The sequence below is a fragment of the Caloenas nicobarica genome, chromosome 25 (assembly GCF_036013445.1).
Source record: "Caloenas nicobarica isolate bCalNic1 chromosome 25, bCalNic1.hap1, whole genome shotgun sequence".
In the NCBI taxonomy this organism is placed as follows: Eukaryota; Metazoa; Chordata; class Aves; order Columbiformes; family Columbidae; genus Caloenas; species Caloenas nicobarica.
The window spans coordinates 6316750-6332974 of NC_088269.1; the positions used below are offsets into that span (position 1 = coordinate 6316750).

The following is a 16225-nucleotide window of genomic DNA, read 5'->3' on the forward strand; positions in this document are numbered from 1 at the left end:
AGCCGGTCGAGGCGTCTCAAGGACCCCAGGGTTAAGGCTTAAACTAAGCAGTTCAGACTACAACAGGATTTTTTTTACACTGAGGGCAATTAGCTATTGGGAAGTTTTATCAGAGGTTGTCACGGGTTCTCCACTACTTGTTCATTAAATTTATTGTGAGGATGGGATGTTTTTATAATTGGCTGGCTCTGGTTCAAGCAGGAATTAATTTGGGACAATCCTGCAGCCATGAAGATGGGAGTAACATGGTCACGAGGGTCCTTACTGCAATGGCGTAATATCTTCACACCCTCCGCTTGCCCTCTTTACCCGATAGCTGCTATTAAATGAACGTACACATCCGTACAGCGACAGGTCTTTGGATACCGCGGGTGAGAATCGTGTGTGAGCTCGGCGGTCGCACTTGCTCGCCCGGGCGACCAGGGACACGCCGGCGGCGGAGAGGTGGGAGGGCGGGGGTCAGCGTGGGGAGCTCCGAGGGGCCGGGAGGAGCGGGGGCTCGGCCCAGCGGCCCCCGCGGAGCAGCGCGGCCCAGCTGCCGTGCCCGGCCGCGCCAGGTCCAGGCAGCGGCTCCCCCGCCACCCACCGCATCACTTGAAGACGGATGGAAATGTCGGGCAGTCGGGAGACTTCATCTTCTTCATGAACTTCTTGAACTCCTTGTTCTTCTTGTCCCACTTGTAGATGGCCGTCAGCAGGTACTGGGTCTTCACCTGGCGGCCCATGATGAGGAAGTGGTGGCCCAGGTTGTCCAGCTGATGGCAGGGACAGTCGGCCCCGTTCTTCAGGAACAGCACCAGCTTCTTCAGGTTCTTCTTCCGGATGGGGCCCAGCTTCAGCGCCTTCCTCTTCCTCGGGACGATCATCTTGTCCCCGTTCTCCTTCTTAACTTCCTTTATGGTCATCTTAAGAGCTGAAAAACAAGGGAAAACAGAACGCCTCCTGAGCAGCCTGGGCTGGCACAAAGCCTTTGCCAAGCCAGGCTGGGGCAGGCGGCAGCAGCGCACACGGCAGCGCCCTGCCCCGCTCCCGCGTCCCCCGCTCCCGCGTCCCCCGGCTCCATTCCCGCGTCCCCGGCTCCCGCATCTGCCGGCTCCATTCCCGCGTCCCCCGCTCCCGCGTCCCCCGCTCCTGCATCCGCCGGCTCCATTCCCGCGTCCCCCGGCTCCATTCCCGCGTCCCCCGCTCCTGCATCCGCCGGCTCCATTCCCGCGTCCCCGGCTCCCGCATCTGCCGGCTCCATTCCCGCGTCCCCCGCTCCCGCGTCCCCCGCTCCTGCATCCCCCGGCTCCATTCCCGCGTCCCCCGCTCCCGCGCCCCCCGCTCCCGCATCCCCCGGCTCCATTCCCGCGTCCCCGCTCCCGCGTCCCCCACTCCCGCATCCGCCGGCTCCATTCCCGCATCCCCCACTCCCTCATCCGCCGGCTCCATTCCCGCGTCCCCTCACTCCCCTCGACAGCACCACCCCGGCCAGGACTCTGCCCAGTGACCGTGACATGAAAACCCCCGTGCCCAAAGCGGAGCCACCCTCACGGCCAGGAGAGCATCACAGTGAAACACTGACGGCTCTGCTTCCCTTCCCCCCAGCAAAGCCGGGTGCTTTTTATTTTATTTTTTATTTGCTCAGCTGCTGACACGCTCTTTGCTAGCAAAATGTTAGCTGAGTAAACAAGGTGATTTCCCTGCTCTACACACATGGAGAGACTCTTGAACAGGGCGTTTAGAAGGTCAGCTTGGCTTCTCAAGCATTTGTTTGCAGTCACTCCGGCCCCCAGGTGCCTGTGGAACAAGTTTCCAGGCACTGGACATTTCTGTGCTGCAGCAGTGAACCCTGTGGCAAAGACCCGCAAAGCCACGCGGAGCAGCCACACGCCGGCACCCTCCCTGGAGAAGGGGAGTTAATCCCACACGACTTCCACGGAAAATATTTTCCTCTCTGGGTTCAGCATTTTCCAGAATTAATCGCAATCCAAATAAAATTAATGTTCCTTTGCCACGACCATGAAGAGGAATTTAGTGTACATGGGAAAAATGATGAAAATGTGTTGTACATTAAAGTATCGCTTCTGTGCCATTTGGCTCTGCATCATTTTTGGGGAAAAGCACATATGGCCAAAAATTACTAACATATTTCCATCATTTGGGAGTTTACTTCAGAGCTGCAGATAAATAGTGCTCGGATAGGTGATTAATTGTCTGCTGTCCCTTCTCGTTTGACTCTGGGAGCCCGCGCAGCAGACGGTATGGAGCAGCCCCTGGCTCTGGCAGCGAGACGGGTCCCCGCAGCATCGTTCCGTGAAGTCCTGCTCTGCTGAAACTTGTAGCAGAGAACACACGTTGCTTTCTGGGCAGCATCTCTGCTCACCGTTCCAGACACGAACGGCAGCAGGACAGCGCGATGACAGTCCCGAGAAAGTCTCTGCGTTACCCTCGTGCTCCCAGCCACAACAGGGGGAACAGCATTTATCTGCCCCCGTGCCAAAAACGCCTGCTGCGCTTGCCAAGAGCCCTGTTGTGTTGTACTGTTACTGTGCAAGAAAGTAATCCAGGACTGGAAACCTGAGTCAAATTTTCATTCCATCTGTTTTTCCAAACTCAGGATGTTTAAGGAGCTAAAGAGACACAAGCTTTAAGGCGCTAAAGACACTGAACCAGATCAATTTGCAACAAATCTGGGAAATGGAGCTCTGTGACATTGACTAGGCAGCAGCAGCAACCCTCAATATGAACCTCAATTTCTTTATCCGTTCTGACTGTGAACTCTCGCACTAAGCACCGTGGTTGCCAGCGCAGGAGGAATGGTATAATACCAGTAATAAGAGACTTTTTCAAAATGTCTTGTTTGCAAATTGCTTTACTGTGATTGCTGTAAGTTTAGATCCTTGTTGCTAGAGGAAGAAAACCATCTGGCAGCTGGTGGCGGTGCTGTTCTGCTCCAGGTATGGCAGCCTACGGCAGACACAGCGGGTCTGGGGGCTGTGCAGCCTGTAGCTGCTCCCCCCGCGCAACAGCCGGTACCTCTTACCAGCCAGCGCAGGAGCTGCCCCAGCAAACTGTAAATCCAGACACGCACTAAAAACTTGTGCAAACCTCCCTTGTGCAAACTCCACAAAGGACCAGCGGGGTGGCTGACCAGGGGCACAAGCAGTTTGTGTAGGACTCTGCTCTTCCCAGCAACAATGCTGCATCACCGCAGAGGAGCACACTGGCCACAAGCCTGCCCGCCCCTTGGCTCTCACACGATACACACACGATCCAGCACGACCTCTTTATCAAACTCCTTCACTAAACTGCAATCATGTCTCCTCACCTAACACACAAAACCCTCCACTTTTGCCCAAGCTCCTGTCAATTGAAGCATCCACCATGTTCTCAAAGATGCTGTCAAACGCGCTCATACAGAAAAGCCCCCGCATCCGCAGACAGATGGAGCCTTGGGGGCTGCAGAGAGACCACAAACCTTCCTGTGAATGGCAGCACCCGCGGGACCAGGAGCCAGCACCCGGCCACACCACGAGGCAGGTGAAGGCAGAGGAGCCGCGTCCTCTGCTGCCCCAGCAGCTGCTCCCCAGCTGCAGCCAGGACCACACAGCAAACCAGGAAATCCCCTTCCAGCCAGGCATTGTCTCACCCTGCTTGCGACATCGCCAGCACCGCCGGGACGCAGCGCTGGATCCGGCACAGCACGGTGCCATAACTGCAACGCCTTGGTGCCAGGGTGGGAGGTGAGCGGCATCCCCAGGGATGCCGCACACCCCTCTGGGACACCCTGCACGCAGGGATGGGGACAGGGATGACCTGCTCCCCTCTGCTGCCCCGGGCTGTGCCCTGGTGATGCTCAGGGCAGAGGGGACTCCTGCACGGCACAGGGAGAGGTTTTACTTTCGTGCCACACGTCCCAAACACCCTCCCCGTGAGCACTGCCAGTCCGTCTGCTCACAGGCGAGTCGTGGCAGGAGTCCTCTCGCACAAGCCAGCGTCCAGCCGCCCACTTCAAAGGCTCTTCCCAGAAAAGAGAGAAGTGAAAGCATTAGTCAGGCTGGGAGGGAAAAAACAAAACACAACAAAGGCAGATTTCAGGATTTAATTTGGGACTCAACAGCTCTCAGCCATGTTGTGTTTACAGCAGCAGAAATCCTCCCCAGGCACTAAACCCACACTTGCCCTTGCTCTGCCCCAGCATCCAGGAGCTGACGTCTGCCCAGGCACGAGCCGCTCGCTGGACCTTTGCTGCAGCCAGGAGAGCCGGCACAGGCACCAACCCCCTCGCCAGCCCCTGCGCACAGCTGCGGGGAGCTGCCAGCACCAGAATCGGACATAGCTGGACCACCCTTGAAGAGACGCCTGCAAAGCCGCTGCCAGCGGGTGCCCGCAGGCACCAACAGCTTTCCCGTAGCATCCTCGCTCCCGACACCGCACCCCAGCCGGAGGTGATGCTCCCCCTTAGACCAAGCCAGGAATTCAGCCCCGATTACAAATTGCTCATATCAGATGGTAGCACAACTCTGTTGTCTCTAATGCAGAGAGAGTAGGGAGTGCTGGAGATATAAAAAAAGTCTTTTTTTATTTCTACTAATACGAAACAGGGTATATGAAAGTGTTTGCTCACTCCGAGTGAAATTACTCTTGGCAGCAGCAGCTCCAAGAGCAGCAAAGGCCCCACAGAGCTGGTTGGGGTCCAGCCTGACAAAGCACAACTCACGTTTCATCACTTGAAACAATTCTTATCGACGTCCTTACAGCTCCAGCTTTCCAGTCCCACTCCCAGTGCAAGGCAAGAGGAAACCCAGTCTCCTGGGCAAACTGGGAGCAGGGGCCCCACTCCAGCACCTCCGGGGCAGGGAAGGGAACGCGAGAGAAGGGAAAGCTCTGCTGTTCCTTCAGCCTCATTGCTCCTTTCTAAAGAAATCACTCAGAAGGAGGAAACCTGCCAGAAGACACATTAGGGCTGTAACAGGAGAAGGCTGCAGGCAAGGAACTGTCAGTCACGGGAAAAAATAAACAGTGTGTATTGATTGTACTGCAGTCTCCAGTGCAGCGAGAGCCCGTTCAGCAGGATCCCCTCGGACCCCAGAGAAAGGGCAGAAACAATAAATAAAGTCACCAAGAGAAACAGAGAGAGGAATGAACTCCAGGGCCAGCCCAGCCTGCATGAGGAGTAAGAAACAAGCCAAGGAGTAAGAAACAAGTTGAGGAATAAGAAACAAGTCCTGGCTGCAGCCCAGGGAGGGGGGAGGTGGCTGCGGGGGCACGGGAGAGCAAAACCACACTTATCTCGCATGCAGCACTGCCCTACCACACCAGACCTGCACCAAGATCTGCACAGCAATTAGCAAAGATGCACATTGCTCCTGGGCTGTGGCACAGCCGCTTCCTGCCTGGCATATCTGTGCGGGCAAAGTGCTCCTCAGGTCCTGTCTGCAACGAGGTGCGAGCGAAACCCGCAGTCACGTTACTGCGGGAATAGGCGCTGGACCCACCAGCAGCTGCCCCGTGCAGCACACGTTAGTTTAAACATTTATTGTAGGTGTCTGGCTTTGATGAGGATCTGTAACTGGTCAGCTGCCAGTGTTTACCTTGGTGAACACGGATGAGAAATCTCAGTCTGAAGGGTTGGGGATTTATTTTAGTGCCAGATAAACAGCTTTCCTTGAGAAATCACCCTGTGACAGTAACCCCCCAAAGACTAAACAAAGATCCAAGGGCCACGTGCTGCGCTTTGAGAAAACTTCCTGAAGTCGCTGCCTACCCCGCGGGCTCCTCTCCGTGGAGGGAGATCTGCGGGAGCACAGGTAGGACCTGCACCACTTCTCCTCCCCAGCGGGCCACATCTGGGCACAGCTGGAGGCAGCGCTACCTGCACTCACGACCCTCCTGGATGGGGAGGAAAAACAGTGACCGAAGGAACAAAATGCAAAATGCAGCTGCGTGAAACCTACAGCACGGAAAAGCCACCCCAGTGAGCTTCCCACCGCGGCCAGGTCTGGGGACAGGGAGGAGCAGGGCAACAAAAGTAAATCCAAGACATGAACAACCTTCCATCATGAAGACAGAGGGATGGTTCACATGCAGCAGACACCAGCTGTGTCCTGCTCAGCTGCCTTTGGACTTCCCTACAGTGGGGAGATGATCTCGTTTTCAAATGAAAAACCTCTTTCTGAGACAAAAAGAGAAAGCAGGAGTGGGAAGGAGGAAAAAAGGGAGCAACTGCAGCATCAGCAAGAGCTCTGACATGTTTAAAAAATAAAGTTACATGTTGGAGTTGTGCTGGTCCACAGAGCAAAGAATTATCCCAAATTCCTTGCAATGCTCAGAAAAACCATCAGCCTCTACTTTGGCAGAGAAAACAAACGACTTTATAAAAAGCTGGAGAAACCTGGTGGTCTGGGTGCCCCAATGCAGCTGTGATACCCCACATCATGACTACAGAAATCTCTGCTGCTTGTGGTGCACAGTAACACCAGCCCTGGCCACTCGCCACAGCCCTGCCTGGGAGCCGCCTGCCAAGAAATATTTCCATCCTCTGGACGCTGTCACCACAAAATTTCCCAATAACCAACTTACTTTGTGGGCAAGTCAGTGTCTCAAGCCACTCCACCAAGGCTGTGAATGCTTCTGGTTTGGCCTCTGCTCCCCGTTGTGTAACTGTCCCGGAGCACGGGGAGGACATCTAGCATAGAGGCTGATGGCAAGCCTGCGGTTAAACTTGTATTTCCCTTCCCAGCGCCTGCCCACCAGCGGGACAGCACCTCGGCTCGCTCCTTGCCCACCTCCGAGGTGACAGGTACCGCAGTGACCCACCGGCAGCGGAGCCACCGCCACCGCCCGGCCAGCCCCTCCTGTGGGACAGCTGTCCCCAGCCCAGAGCCCGGGGCCGGGTGATGCCTCGGTGTCACCGCGCACAGGAACACAGCCCCAGCCCAGGCCAGCCCGCTGGCCCCCGAGCGAGACGTGCGCGCATTCCTGGGAAACTGTTACACGGGTGTTCCTGTTCATGCTTTTCCCTATTAGAAAAAGTCTGCACTGAACTTAGGACTTTCGGCATACCAAATCTGCAGGAGAGTTGAGAATTCATTTCCAGCAGAAAGGGTAACACGCCAGCATGCAGAGCAGGTTTGGGTTTGCATAGTGCTCTCCGGCACAGGGCACATTCAAGTGCTAATCCCTGAGGAATGCACACCTTGTTCAATATGCCTTTAATAACCTTCTGGGAAAGTTACATACACCAGCAAGGATGTCAAAACAAGTTAATTCTGAGTTTGATCTGAGAAAACTAATATTTTTCCCTGCAATACTTTTTTTAAAAATGAAGTTCTGTTTACCTATGACTGTCTGACTCACTCAGCCATAACATATTTAGGACACAGCTTTCAAGTAGCTCTGCATTTTTTAGGCTCACTGCTTGGCCCTAGCTTGACAAGGACTGGCTTTGGATTTTTACACCTGGATTTTACAAGAGCAGCACAACTTTGCTAAAAAGAAACCCAGTGGTACAAGCAATCCGGGGCAAGGGGGAAGCCGCTTTGCTCCTTCATGACTGCAAGCGGAATAAGGGTCCATCCCATGCATCATTCGTGCAGGCACACAAGAGCATGGGAATGCCAGGGTTAAGTTACGCACCTCCCGAGCTCAGCAAAGACCACGCTCTGCCACTTCTGCTCTATCCCCAGACTCCAGCCCAACACCGTCTGGTTCTCTGCTCACAGCTGGTGACCCCGCGCAGGGCGGGAGGGACGCTCAGCTCCGCTGCAGCCAGGGCCATGTGTGAGCACAGGCTTTGCTGCCAGGGCCCCACTGCCCTGGGTGTGCTCGGCTGCAGGAGCCGGACACATCCCTGACACGTCCAGTCCCGTCCCGTCCATCCCGCAGCCGACACTGACATCTAGAGGCATCTCGCCTCGGGGAAGGACCGCAGCTGCCCGCAGGCGGTGCGGAGACTGCGGCCACACTGCCGGCCGCATGGCTCCCAGAGCGGGCAGGGAGACACGGCGACCTAGGACCTAGGAGCCAGCCCCCGCGGGAGCCGCACCGCCCTGCGCCCACTGGAAGCTCCCCCGCGCCCCCGGCTCCCCTCCTTACCGAACTCGCTGGCACACAGGTGCTCCACGATGGCCTCTGACTTCATCTCATTGTCACACGGGGGACACACAGTCGTTCCTGGCAAGAGAAGAGAAGAGGCGGTGAGGAGGCAGCCCAAGAAGCGCTGCAGCGCCAGGCTGTGCGGGCGCTGCCCTCGCGGGGGACATGCGCCTGGGCACCCCGCCACAAGGTCCCAGCCCCACCAGGGCCAGGAGCCGTCCGCCGCTCACGGGACACGGGCAGCCCCTGCCAGCGGCCCCGGGCACGGGCAGCTGCCAGGAGCGGGAGGACGGCGCTGGCAGGCAGAGGGGTTTCCAGGCCAGGCGCTCGGCGGAGGGCGGCCACTCGCCGCGGGGTATGGCCCGCAGCCCGCTGACCTGCCCTCCCGCGGGGTGCCGGGGCGGGCAGCGCCCGAACGCCAGTGCGGCAGGAGGGTGGTGCCCTGCGACGGGCTCTCCCAGGGTCTGTTCCGCAGCCAGGCTGGGGCTGAGCACCGGCACAGCTCAGCGCAGGTTCCCCGCAATGCCGGGGACCACCCGCAGCCCACGGCGAGCCCCCCACCTCCTGCCCTGCCCCACAGCAGCACTCTGCCCCTCCAGAACCACCCGAGCAAGGACACCTTTTCTGGTTTTGGCCCAGCTAAACCCTGCAGGACAAGCTCACAGCTCCAGGAGGGCAGAGCCGGCCCTGCCTGGCAGCCACTGGCAGCCAGCATCCTCCTCTTGGGAAACACCGGGCCGAGACATTTCGACAGGATCCATCCCAGGAGGAAAGCTCACTTCATCCAGAGAACAAAAATCTGCTTCCAGGTTCCTGTCTCCAGCCAGAGCAGAGACCACACAGCAGCACAGACACAGATTTGTGTTACTGGCAGATGAATTTATTGAGCTGGGAGATGCTGCCTCTGTTCCTGGTCCAGCAGAACGGAGGGCTCTTCCCCACACAAGGGAGTTATTCTCAGGGACGGCGCTGCAGCACAACATCTGCCGGTCCCTGCGTGAAGAGGCGGCGCTCGCCCCTTCCAGCCCACAGCAAGGCTGGCAAAACCCACAGCATTGCTGGACAGAACAGAGAGGTGTCCCAGCAAGAGGGGTACAGAGCCAGAACGGCTCATGAGGACGGCACAACCGTGACCCACGCCGACCGCAGAATCAAGTCTTCTCAGGCACAGATGCCCCACAGGGATCCAGGCGAGACATTTGTTTTCTGTGGCTTGTTCTTTCCCTCTCACCTCCCAAATCTGTTCTGTGCCAAATGCTAATTCCTGGGATCATGCACCGCGTCTTTATTAATTGCACATGCAGAGCAACTGGTCTTCCAATTGCCCTGACATTCAAGTCCCAAGGCCACCTCCACAGCACCAACCACCGACTTCACCGTCCCTCTCCTGGTACCTCTGTACCCGGGAGAGCTGCCCGTCACCTGGGTAACCGCCTCTTCCAAAACCCTAATGGGCAATTGCCACTTTTACCATCTTAACTTAGAGTGACGCAGGCAGAAGCCAGCCTTCAGGGACATGATGACATTCCCAACACTATTTTTAAAATCAGCAGTCAAAATATTTCCATCCAAGCCGTACACTTAATGAGCTCATGACAAGTGAAAAGGGATGCTGGCGGGAGGGTGACGGCCCCAGTGGTCTGACTGCTGCAGTACCAGGAGGGAGCCAAGCCCCAGGAGCACACCCAGGGCCTGGCGAGGGGCAGCAGACACCCGGTGCTCACCCCAGCTGCCTCCCGGGGGGCTCCGCATGTCAGGAGCATCCTCCAGCCCTGCCTCCCGCAGCCCGTCCCAGCACAGACGTGCCTGCACGGCTGCCCAGGGACACTGTCCCGTGCCAAGGGGAAGGGAAACGTCCCTCCACAACAGGACACCCCATCACGCCAAGGTCAGGAACGCAATGGCCAGGGGCACAACCATCTCCTGCACAGCTCTGTGCCCCAGGAAAGCCCTAGCCCGCTGCAGCTGACAGCTCTGCTCCAAGCACAACCTCTGCCTGCTTCCAGCTCGCTTTTTCCCTGCTGACCATTTCCCAACGACTGGCTTTAGAGGCGGCTTACTCCAGGGGCAGGAGAAGGAATGTGTAATGCTATATTAATCTGCAACTCCCCTGATGCATCCTGTGGGCCTGCAGGCTTTACCGCCTCGTGCTTAAGGAGAAAGGAATTCAGCAGGTCAGCTCTTTGAGAGGCAGAAACAAATTCCAATTTTGAGGTGTTAACGGGGAAAACACTGAAAGGGCTCATTCTTATTGGTGCCCAGAGAAAAGGGGGGACACTGCTGGGTCCTGACCCTCTTTGTATCAACAGGAAACACACCCCAGTGCCCGGGACCAAAGGGGCTCCGGGAGCCGGTGCTCACGGAAAACGCACACAAGGGTCTCCGGTCGCAGAGCTCTGAGCCGGGGAAGGACCCGTCAGGCACAGGGACCAGGGCTGAGCCGCGATGCCACACGCACCCAGCCAGACACACCGTCGCCAGCACGAGGTGGTAGCACCAGTGGAAAAGCGCTGGGCGCCTTGCCGGGTCCCCTCTGCTGCAAACCAGTGTTAAACGAGAGCTGGCACAGCTGAGGGCAGCAAGTCCAGCCCAGCACGTTGCCCAGGGGCTCAGCCTTCTCGCCTTGACGCGTTTTCTAGCAAGACTGCTCGTCCCCTCACAGAGAAGCGCCGCAGCTGTGGGACGGGCGCAGGGCCGGACACCGCTGGAGCTGCTGGTGCTCGGCTGCAGCACGTGCAAGGGCTTCTCCTGAAATACTTCCAAGCAGCCAGGGGATGTGAAGAGAGCTGCTTGTGCTTTTCCGCTGAATGCTGAAGAGAGTTCACATTTGCAGAGTTTTTAAAGACTTACTTTATGTAAACAGCCTCGCAAACAAATCACTCATTCAAAAGTGCTTGGGACATATTGTGAAGCCACTTAGCAGATAGTGGTTTATCCAAGTGCCTGCAATACTTCCTTGCCATATTCACCCAGCTCCAATTTACAGTTCACTCCAAGAACAAGTTAATACACCCTAAAACTTGTGCAGAATGAGGTCTCTGCATGCCAAACAGGACCAGCAACAGATCCACAAAGGATTCAAACCTGAGCTGATGTAATTCATTGTAATAATGTCACTTTAGCCATGCCTGTGAACAACAACATGATACCCAAATACCGTGCTGATGGGCACTTTAGCAGCTCCAAAAGAAGGAGGTAATGTCCCACCCCAATGCTGCTGTCAAGACAGGTCTGAAAGGTGATTAGAAAGTTAGTTGTTAAACTACACAAAGGAAAACTTAGCAGACAGTGCTCAACTAGAAGACTATTCATAGGTCTTGGGTCACTAATGTCTCTAAAATGATTGACCTGCAAACAGCTCAAACTCCAGTTCAGACCTGGGAAGGAGCAGCTCTACAGCGAGCAGCTCAGACCAGCCCCAGGAGCACGCTTGGCTGCAAGTCCCCAGGGAATAAAAGCAATCTTTGTACCCACAACACAGGACGCGACTGCGGTCTTGACCAAGGGTCTAGGTTCACCCAGGACAGATGATTTTCGAGCCTTCCTGGAAAACAAAGAGCTTCCTCCAGCAATCGCATCAGTAAGCACAAGCCCTGGCAAGGAGTGCGTGGCTGTGGGATGCACGCCAGTCACGAAGGGCTCCTGAAGTACCAGTCCCACTGGGACGAGTGGGATAACGCTGCAGAGTCCCAGGCAGGCTGAGCATGGGCTCACAGCCAAGGACGCTGTAAAGCCTTTGTCTCTAAAGGTACCTGCACCAAAGCAGCCACTGCAAAGGGCGACCTTCCCTCCAGATGCCACAGCAATTGCTCAGCGTGGTTCCCCCAACCCCGAGCTCCTCCCAAGTGCCTGCACCCTTCCCTCATGGAATCGGGAGTGCCCATCCCTCCCTGCAAAGCCCCAGACGCAGTAAAGCACCGCAGTCTTTTACAGCCCTCTGCCTCCTCCCTCTACAAACACCCCTCCTGCCAGCCTTGCCAAGTGCTCTGATGCAGAATGATGATGTGACACCAGGATATTTATTTTAAAAGTTTTCAGCAACAAGCCAGACTCACTGCAACTCACACAAACAAGCCAATCTGGCACCAAACAGACCTGCCGAACATAATGAAAAACAAGAATCACATCTGCTTTTCCCAGTTGTTAAGTCTCTGGCCCCCTCGCCAGCACGCAGTCCCACCCGAGGCAGCGGGGATGGAGGGATGGATTTCCACTGCACTTGCAGTCACCGGCTGCCCAGCACCTCACCCCAGGATTCAGGGAAGTGAGGTTCCCCGCCAGGATTACTGTCACGACTTACTCCCATCAGGCAGCGCTTTTTGCCATGTGTCTTACTGCTGCCAAAAATGGCCCCACAGGAGTCAGGCGCAGCAGAGAAACTGCTGCCAGGGTGGTGGAGCACCTGTGGGATGGAGGGTCAAAGCCCAGCCCGCAGGGACCGGAGCAGCCACGTGCCCCAGCTGAGTGCCCCCGGCTCAGCTCCGGGATGACGCTGGCAGGGCATCCTGCCTGCCGCAGGACAGGAGCACTTGCAGAGTGCTCGGAGGCAGGAGGAGAACTGCTGCTGAGAAGCAGAGTTCAGCTGAGCCTCCTCCTGCCCCAAGACCCCTGTCAGCCCCACGCAGCCCCTCCTGGGCTAACACCTGCCCCATCAGCTCAGCCAAAAGCACCAGAAGCAGGGCTGCAGTGCTGGTCACACCTCACCTTTGGGCCTGGAGACCTCGGTGGCGTTGGGAGCTGTCATGGCAATGCAGACATCGTCCTGGGGAAACTGGTCACACTTGAGCATCTCGGGCCAGAAGAAGCCAAAGAACTGCATGACGGGCTCGCAGGAGTCGCGCACGGCCTCACAGAGCCAGCGGCACGGGTAGACCGGCCGGTCCAGGCACACGGGGGCGAAGAGGGAGCAGAGGAAAACCTGGGTGCCCATGTGGCAGTTCTTGTTGAGCAGTGGCACCCAGCTGCTGGCCTGGTGCTTCACCTCGGCCATGGTCTCGTGGTCCAGCAGGTTGGGCAGCACCATCTTGTCGTAGCCCACGCTGTGGCAGAGCCGCAGGTCGGCAGGGATGGCCACGCACTGGTGGGGCTTGGCGTAGAAGCGCCCGCCTGGGTAGGGGCCCAGGTCGGACTGGTAGCTGACATAGTCGTACTCGCTGGCCCCGCCGCACGCCAGCAGCCCGGCGGCCAGTGACACCAGCGCCCGCAGCGCGGCCCCGCGGGGCCCCCGCACGCTGCCCATCGCCGCGCCCGCCGACGGCGGCCCCGCCGGGCGCACGCTGCCGGCGGCCCCACCGACGGCCCCCTACGCTGCGCCCTGCCCGGGGCCCCCCAGTCCAGCCCGGGGCCCCGACCCGCTGGCAGCCCGCCCCGTGGAACGCCGAGCCCGCTGCCGCTGCCGCCGCCGCTCCCGCCGCCGCCGCCGCCCCGACCGCGCTCTGGCCCCGCCGCGCCGCGCCGCGGGTTTGTGAGCCCCGGCAGCCAATCAGCGCAGCGCCGCCCGCCGCGCGCCCGCCCGCGGGTGTCAATCAGGGGCCCTGGGAGCCAATCACGGCCCGGCGCGCCCCGCCCCGCCCCGCCCCGCCGGGCCCCGACGGCGCCGCGTCCCCGAGCCCAGCCGGGAGCTGCGCGCCCCGGGAGCGGCCCGGAGCGGCCCCGCAGGCTGCGGCACAGCGCCCGGCGCGGCCCCGGCGGCCCCGCACATCCACCTGCAGCGCCCGACCCGACGAGGTGCGGGAATGGGGCCGTGGGCGAGCAGCGGGGCTTCGGAGGCACCGGGAGAGCCCCGGGCTTGGGCGCACCCCAGAGCCCCGCGCGGCTGCTTCCCCCGTGGGCGGCGGGGCCGTGCCAGGGAGCCCGCTGCCGCCTGGCACCATGGGCGCCAGAGCCAGGGCAGCTCAGGGAGGCCCAGGCGCTCCTGAGCGGCTTTTCCAAGGCTGCAGATGTTTTTGAGAACCTGGACTGGACCACGCAGACCTCATTTCCCTGTGGACAAATTCCAGCAAAAACTATGGTATTTGCAAAAAAAAAAAAAAAAAAAGGAGAAAGAGTTGGTCTGTTTCTTAAAGAGGTATCGCGCCTGGGAAACCTGGCTGCGGTCCTGCCAGGGAAGCAGAAACTGCGCAACAGCAACGTCCACTGTTCCCCCAGCAGCAGCACCAGCCGCTCACCACCCTTTGCAGGAAAAGGGCACATGTAAAGCAGAGCAGCAGCGCTGCCCACTGCAGGTCCAAGGCTGGAGGGTGGTGGCCGTGAACCTCCCCGGGTGCCAGCACAGGTGTGCGGTCCAACGGCCGCTCCGTGGCAGAGCAGGGTGCCCCTTGGTGCATGCGGAGCAGAAGGAGCTGCCTCGGCCCCCATGTGCACAAGATCTGCCCATCGAGCAGCTCTGCCCCATGTGTGCCCGCGTGTCCACGTCCAAGGGAGCTTTCCTGAGCTCCGCACTCGTACAAAGCTCTCATTACTGCTGCTGCCTTTTGCTTGAACAGCTTGTGCTATTTAATACAGGAACTACACCTCATTGAGAGGTAAATGGAAGAGGCTCTGCGGCCTGGAAGCGTGAAAGAGCCACTTTCACCTGAGGGCCAACAGAAGAGAGAAGTCAGTTAGCACCACTAATGAAGTGGAGAATTCAGCAGTAAACAAGAGAAATCTTCACCATACGGTGCCAGTGGCTGAATGAAAGAGGCAATTGGATGGAGCAGGCCCTCTCCTGCTGCTTGGGCTTGGGAAATGGTAGCAAAGCACTGAGCACTGTTCGCACCAAGAAATAGCTGCAAATGGACTTTTCATCCCTCGGGAAATCTTGACAGCCTAGAATTTGCTTTTACCAGAATCAGTTTAGAAACATTGAAATGTCTATTTTTGAGAATGTAGAGAACACTGCGATGTCCTACTAGTGTGCTATAATGGGGTACACAGAACAGGGCACTGGCTGTTTGGCTGAATTTCTCTCAAGAATCTTTATTTGCATCCAAGTCTTACATCCTCAGGTACAAGTCTCTGGTCTGGAATGTGACCCCTGCTCATCTGGAGCACTCAGAACCAAATTGTGCAAGTAACTCTCCATTTTCAATTGCAAGGTCATAAGAAAGTCTCAGAGCCTCTCCATTTTCAGAGTGCCAATGGGCATGTTTTCCTTGGCAGTGCTGTAATCCTGTTCCAGGCTGAGTAGTGTGATAGAAACACCACAGGTAGGCAGGCAAGATGGGGATGCAGGGAACTCTTGTTTTAAGGTTAGGGAGCTCTCCAAAAGGCAACAGCAGTAACACTGTGATAAAACTACAGTCAGGATTCTGGTTATCCCCAGCTCGGCAAACACCCCATGGAGCAAGGAAAATGTCCTGTCATGGTGACTCCAGAGATGTGTGACACCATGTACCTGGAGCATCCTGCACCGATTCCTGGGCTTGGTGCAGCCCTGACACACCGTACAGGAGTCGCTGAGCTGGAAGCGCTGCCCGCACAGTTCAGCACTCTTGATCCAAGTGGGACAGCTGCACGGCGGCATCGCCTTGGCTGCTAAACCCATCCGCACTCAAAGCCTGGACAGTTCTTGAACTCAGCCCAGGGAAGGTCTCTGCTGGCTCCCTTCTCCTTTCTGTAGCTGATACCCACATTCGTAGCAGTAGCGCCTGTATGGGAATCCAAGAGTGAATTGTAAACTGAAATACAGTTGCCTAGCAAACCATTTTTTCTTTTTTTTTTTCCCTTAAAAAAAGGAAAAGAAAAAAAAAGAAAAAAACAACATCTCTGGTCTAGACCACTAAATTGCTTAATACATAGTGTAAGGTCTCTTAAACAGCAGCTGCCCAAGAAGCACTGCTCCTCCGGCAAACCTCTTCCAAATTGGGTATTAACTTTTCTGAGTGAGGCCTGTGCAGCCATTTCCATTCATAACTATGTAGCCCTCTGCTTCTTAAATCTCTGCATAGTCTCTAATGTCATCATTTAACTTTGCTTTATAGCCATTTATTGCTGCCTCTCCCACAGGGGCTAACATGTTCTTATTGAATAATGAGAAGCTTTGCCACATGCACAATTTCGGCTGTCCCCAGCCCTCTCCCAGGCTTTGAAAAGCCCAGCCCAATTAACGCTGCTTATTTCTAGCTCCATTGTTGGTCCCTGCAGGCTGTGGAACTATGCGCCC

General features: G+C 57.2%; 1 protein-coding gene across 1 annotated transcript; it reads right to left on the reverse strand.

Moving 5' to 3' along the window:
• Positions 1–590: 590 nt before the first annotated feature.
• SFRP1 (secreted frizzled related protein 1) lies at positions 591–13318 on the reverse strand. The gene is made up of 3 exons (XM_065651807.1): positions 12784–13318; positions 8080–8157; positions 591–913 (listed from the first exon to the last, which is right to left on the reverse strand). Exons 1-3 carry the CDS (start codon positions 13316–13318, stop codon positions 591–593), a joined length of 936 nt encoding a protein of 311 aa, XP_065507879.1.
• Positions 13319–16225: the final 2907 nt, after the last annotated feature.

What these genes read in the sequence shown, in the direction of transcription:
- SFRP1 (XM_065651807.1), bottom strand. Translation starts at nt 13,318, where the DNA reads ATGGGCAGCGTGCGGGGGCCCCGCGGGGCCGCGCTGCGGGCGCTGGTG. An exon ending in CGAGGTCTCCAGGCCCAAAG is followed by an intron (nt 8,158 to 12,783) that starts GTGAGGTGTGAC and finishes TTCTCTTGCCAG; the next exon opens with GAACGACTGTGTGTCCCCCG. An exon ending in CCTGTGTGCCAGCGAGTTCG is followed by an intron (nt 914 to 8,079) that starts GTAAGGAGGGGA and finishes CTTGTTTTTCAG; the next exon opens with CTCTTAAGATGACCATAAAG.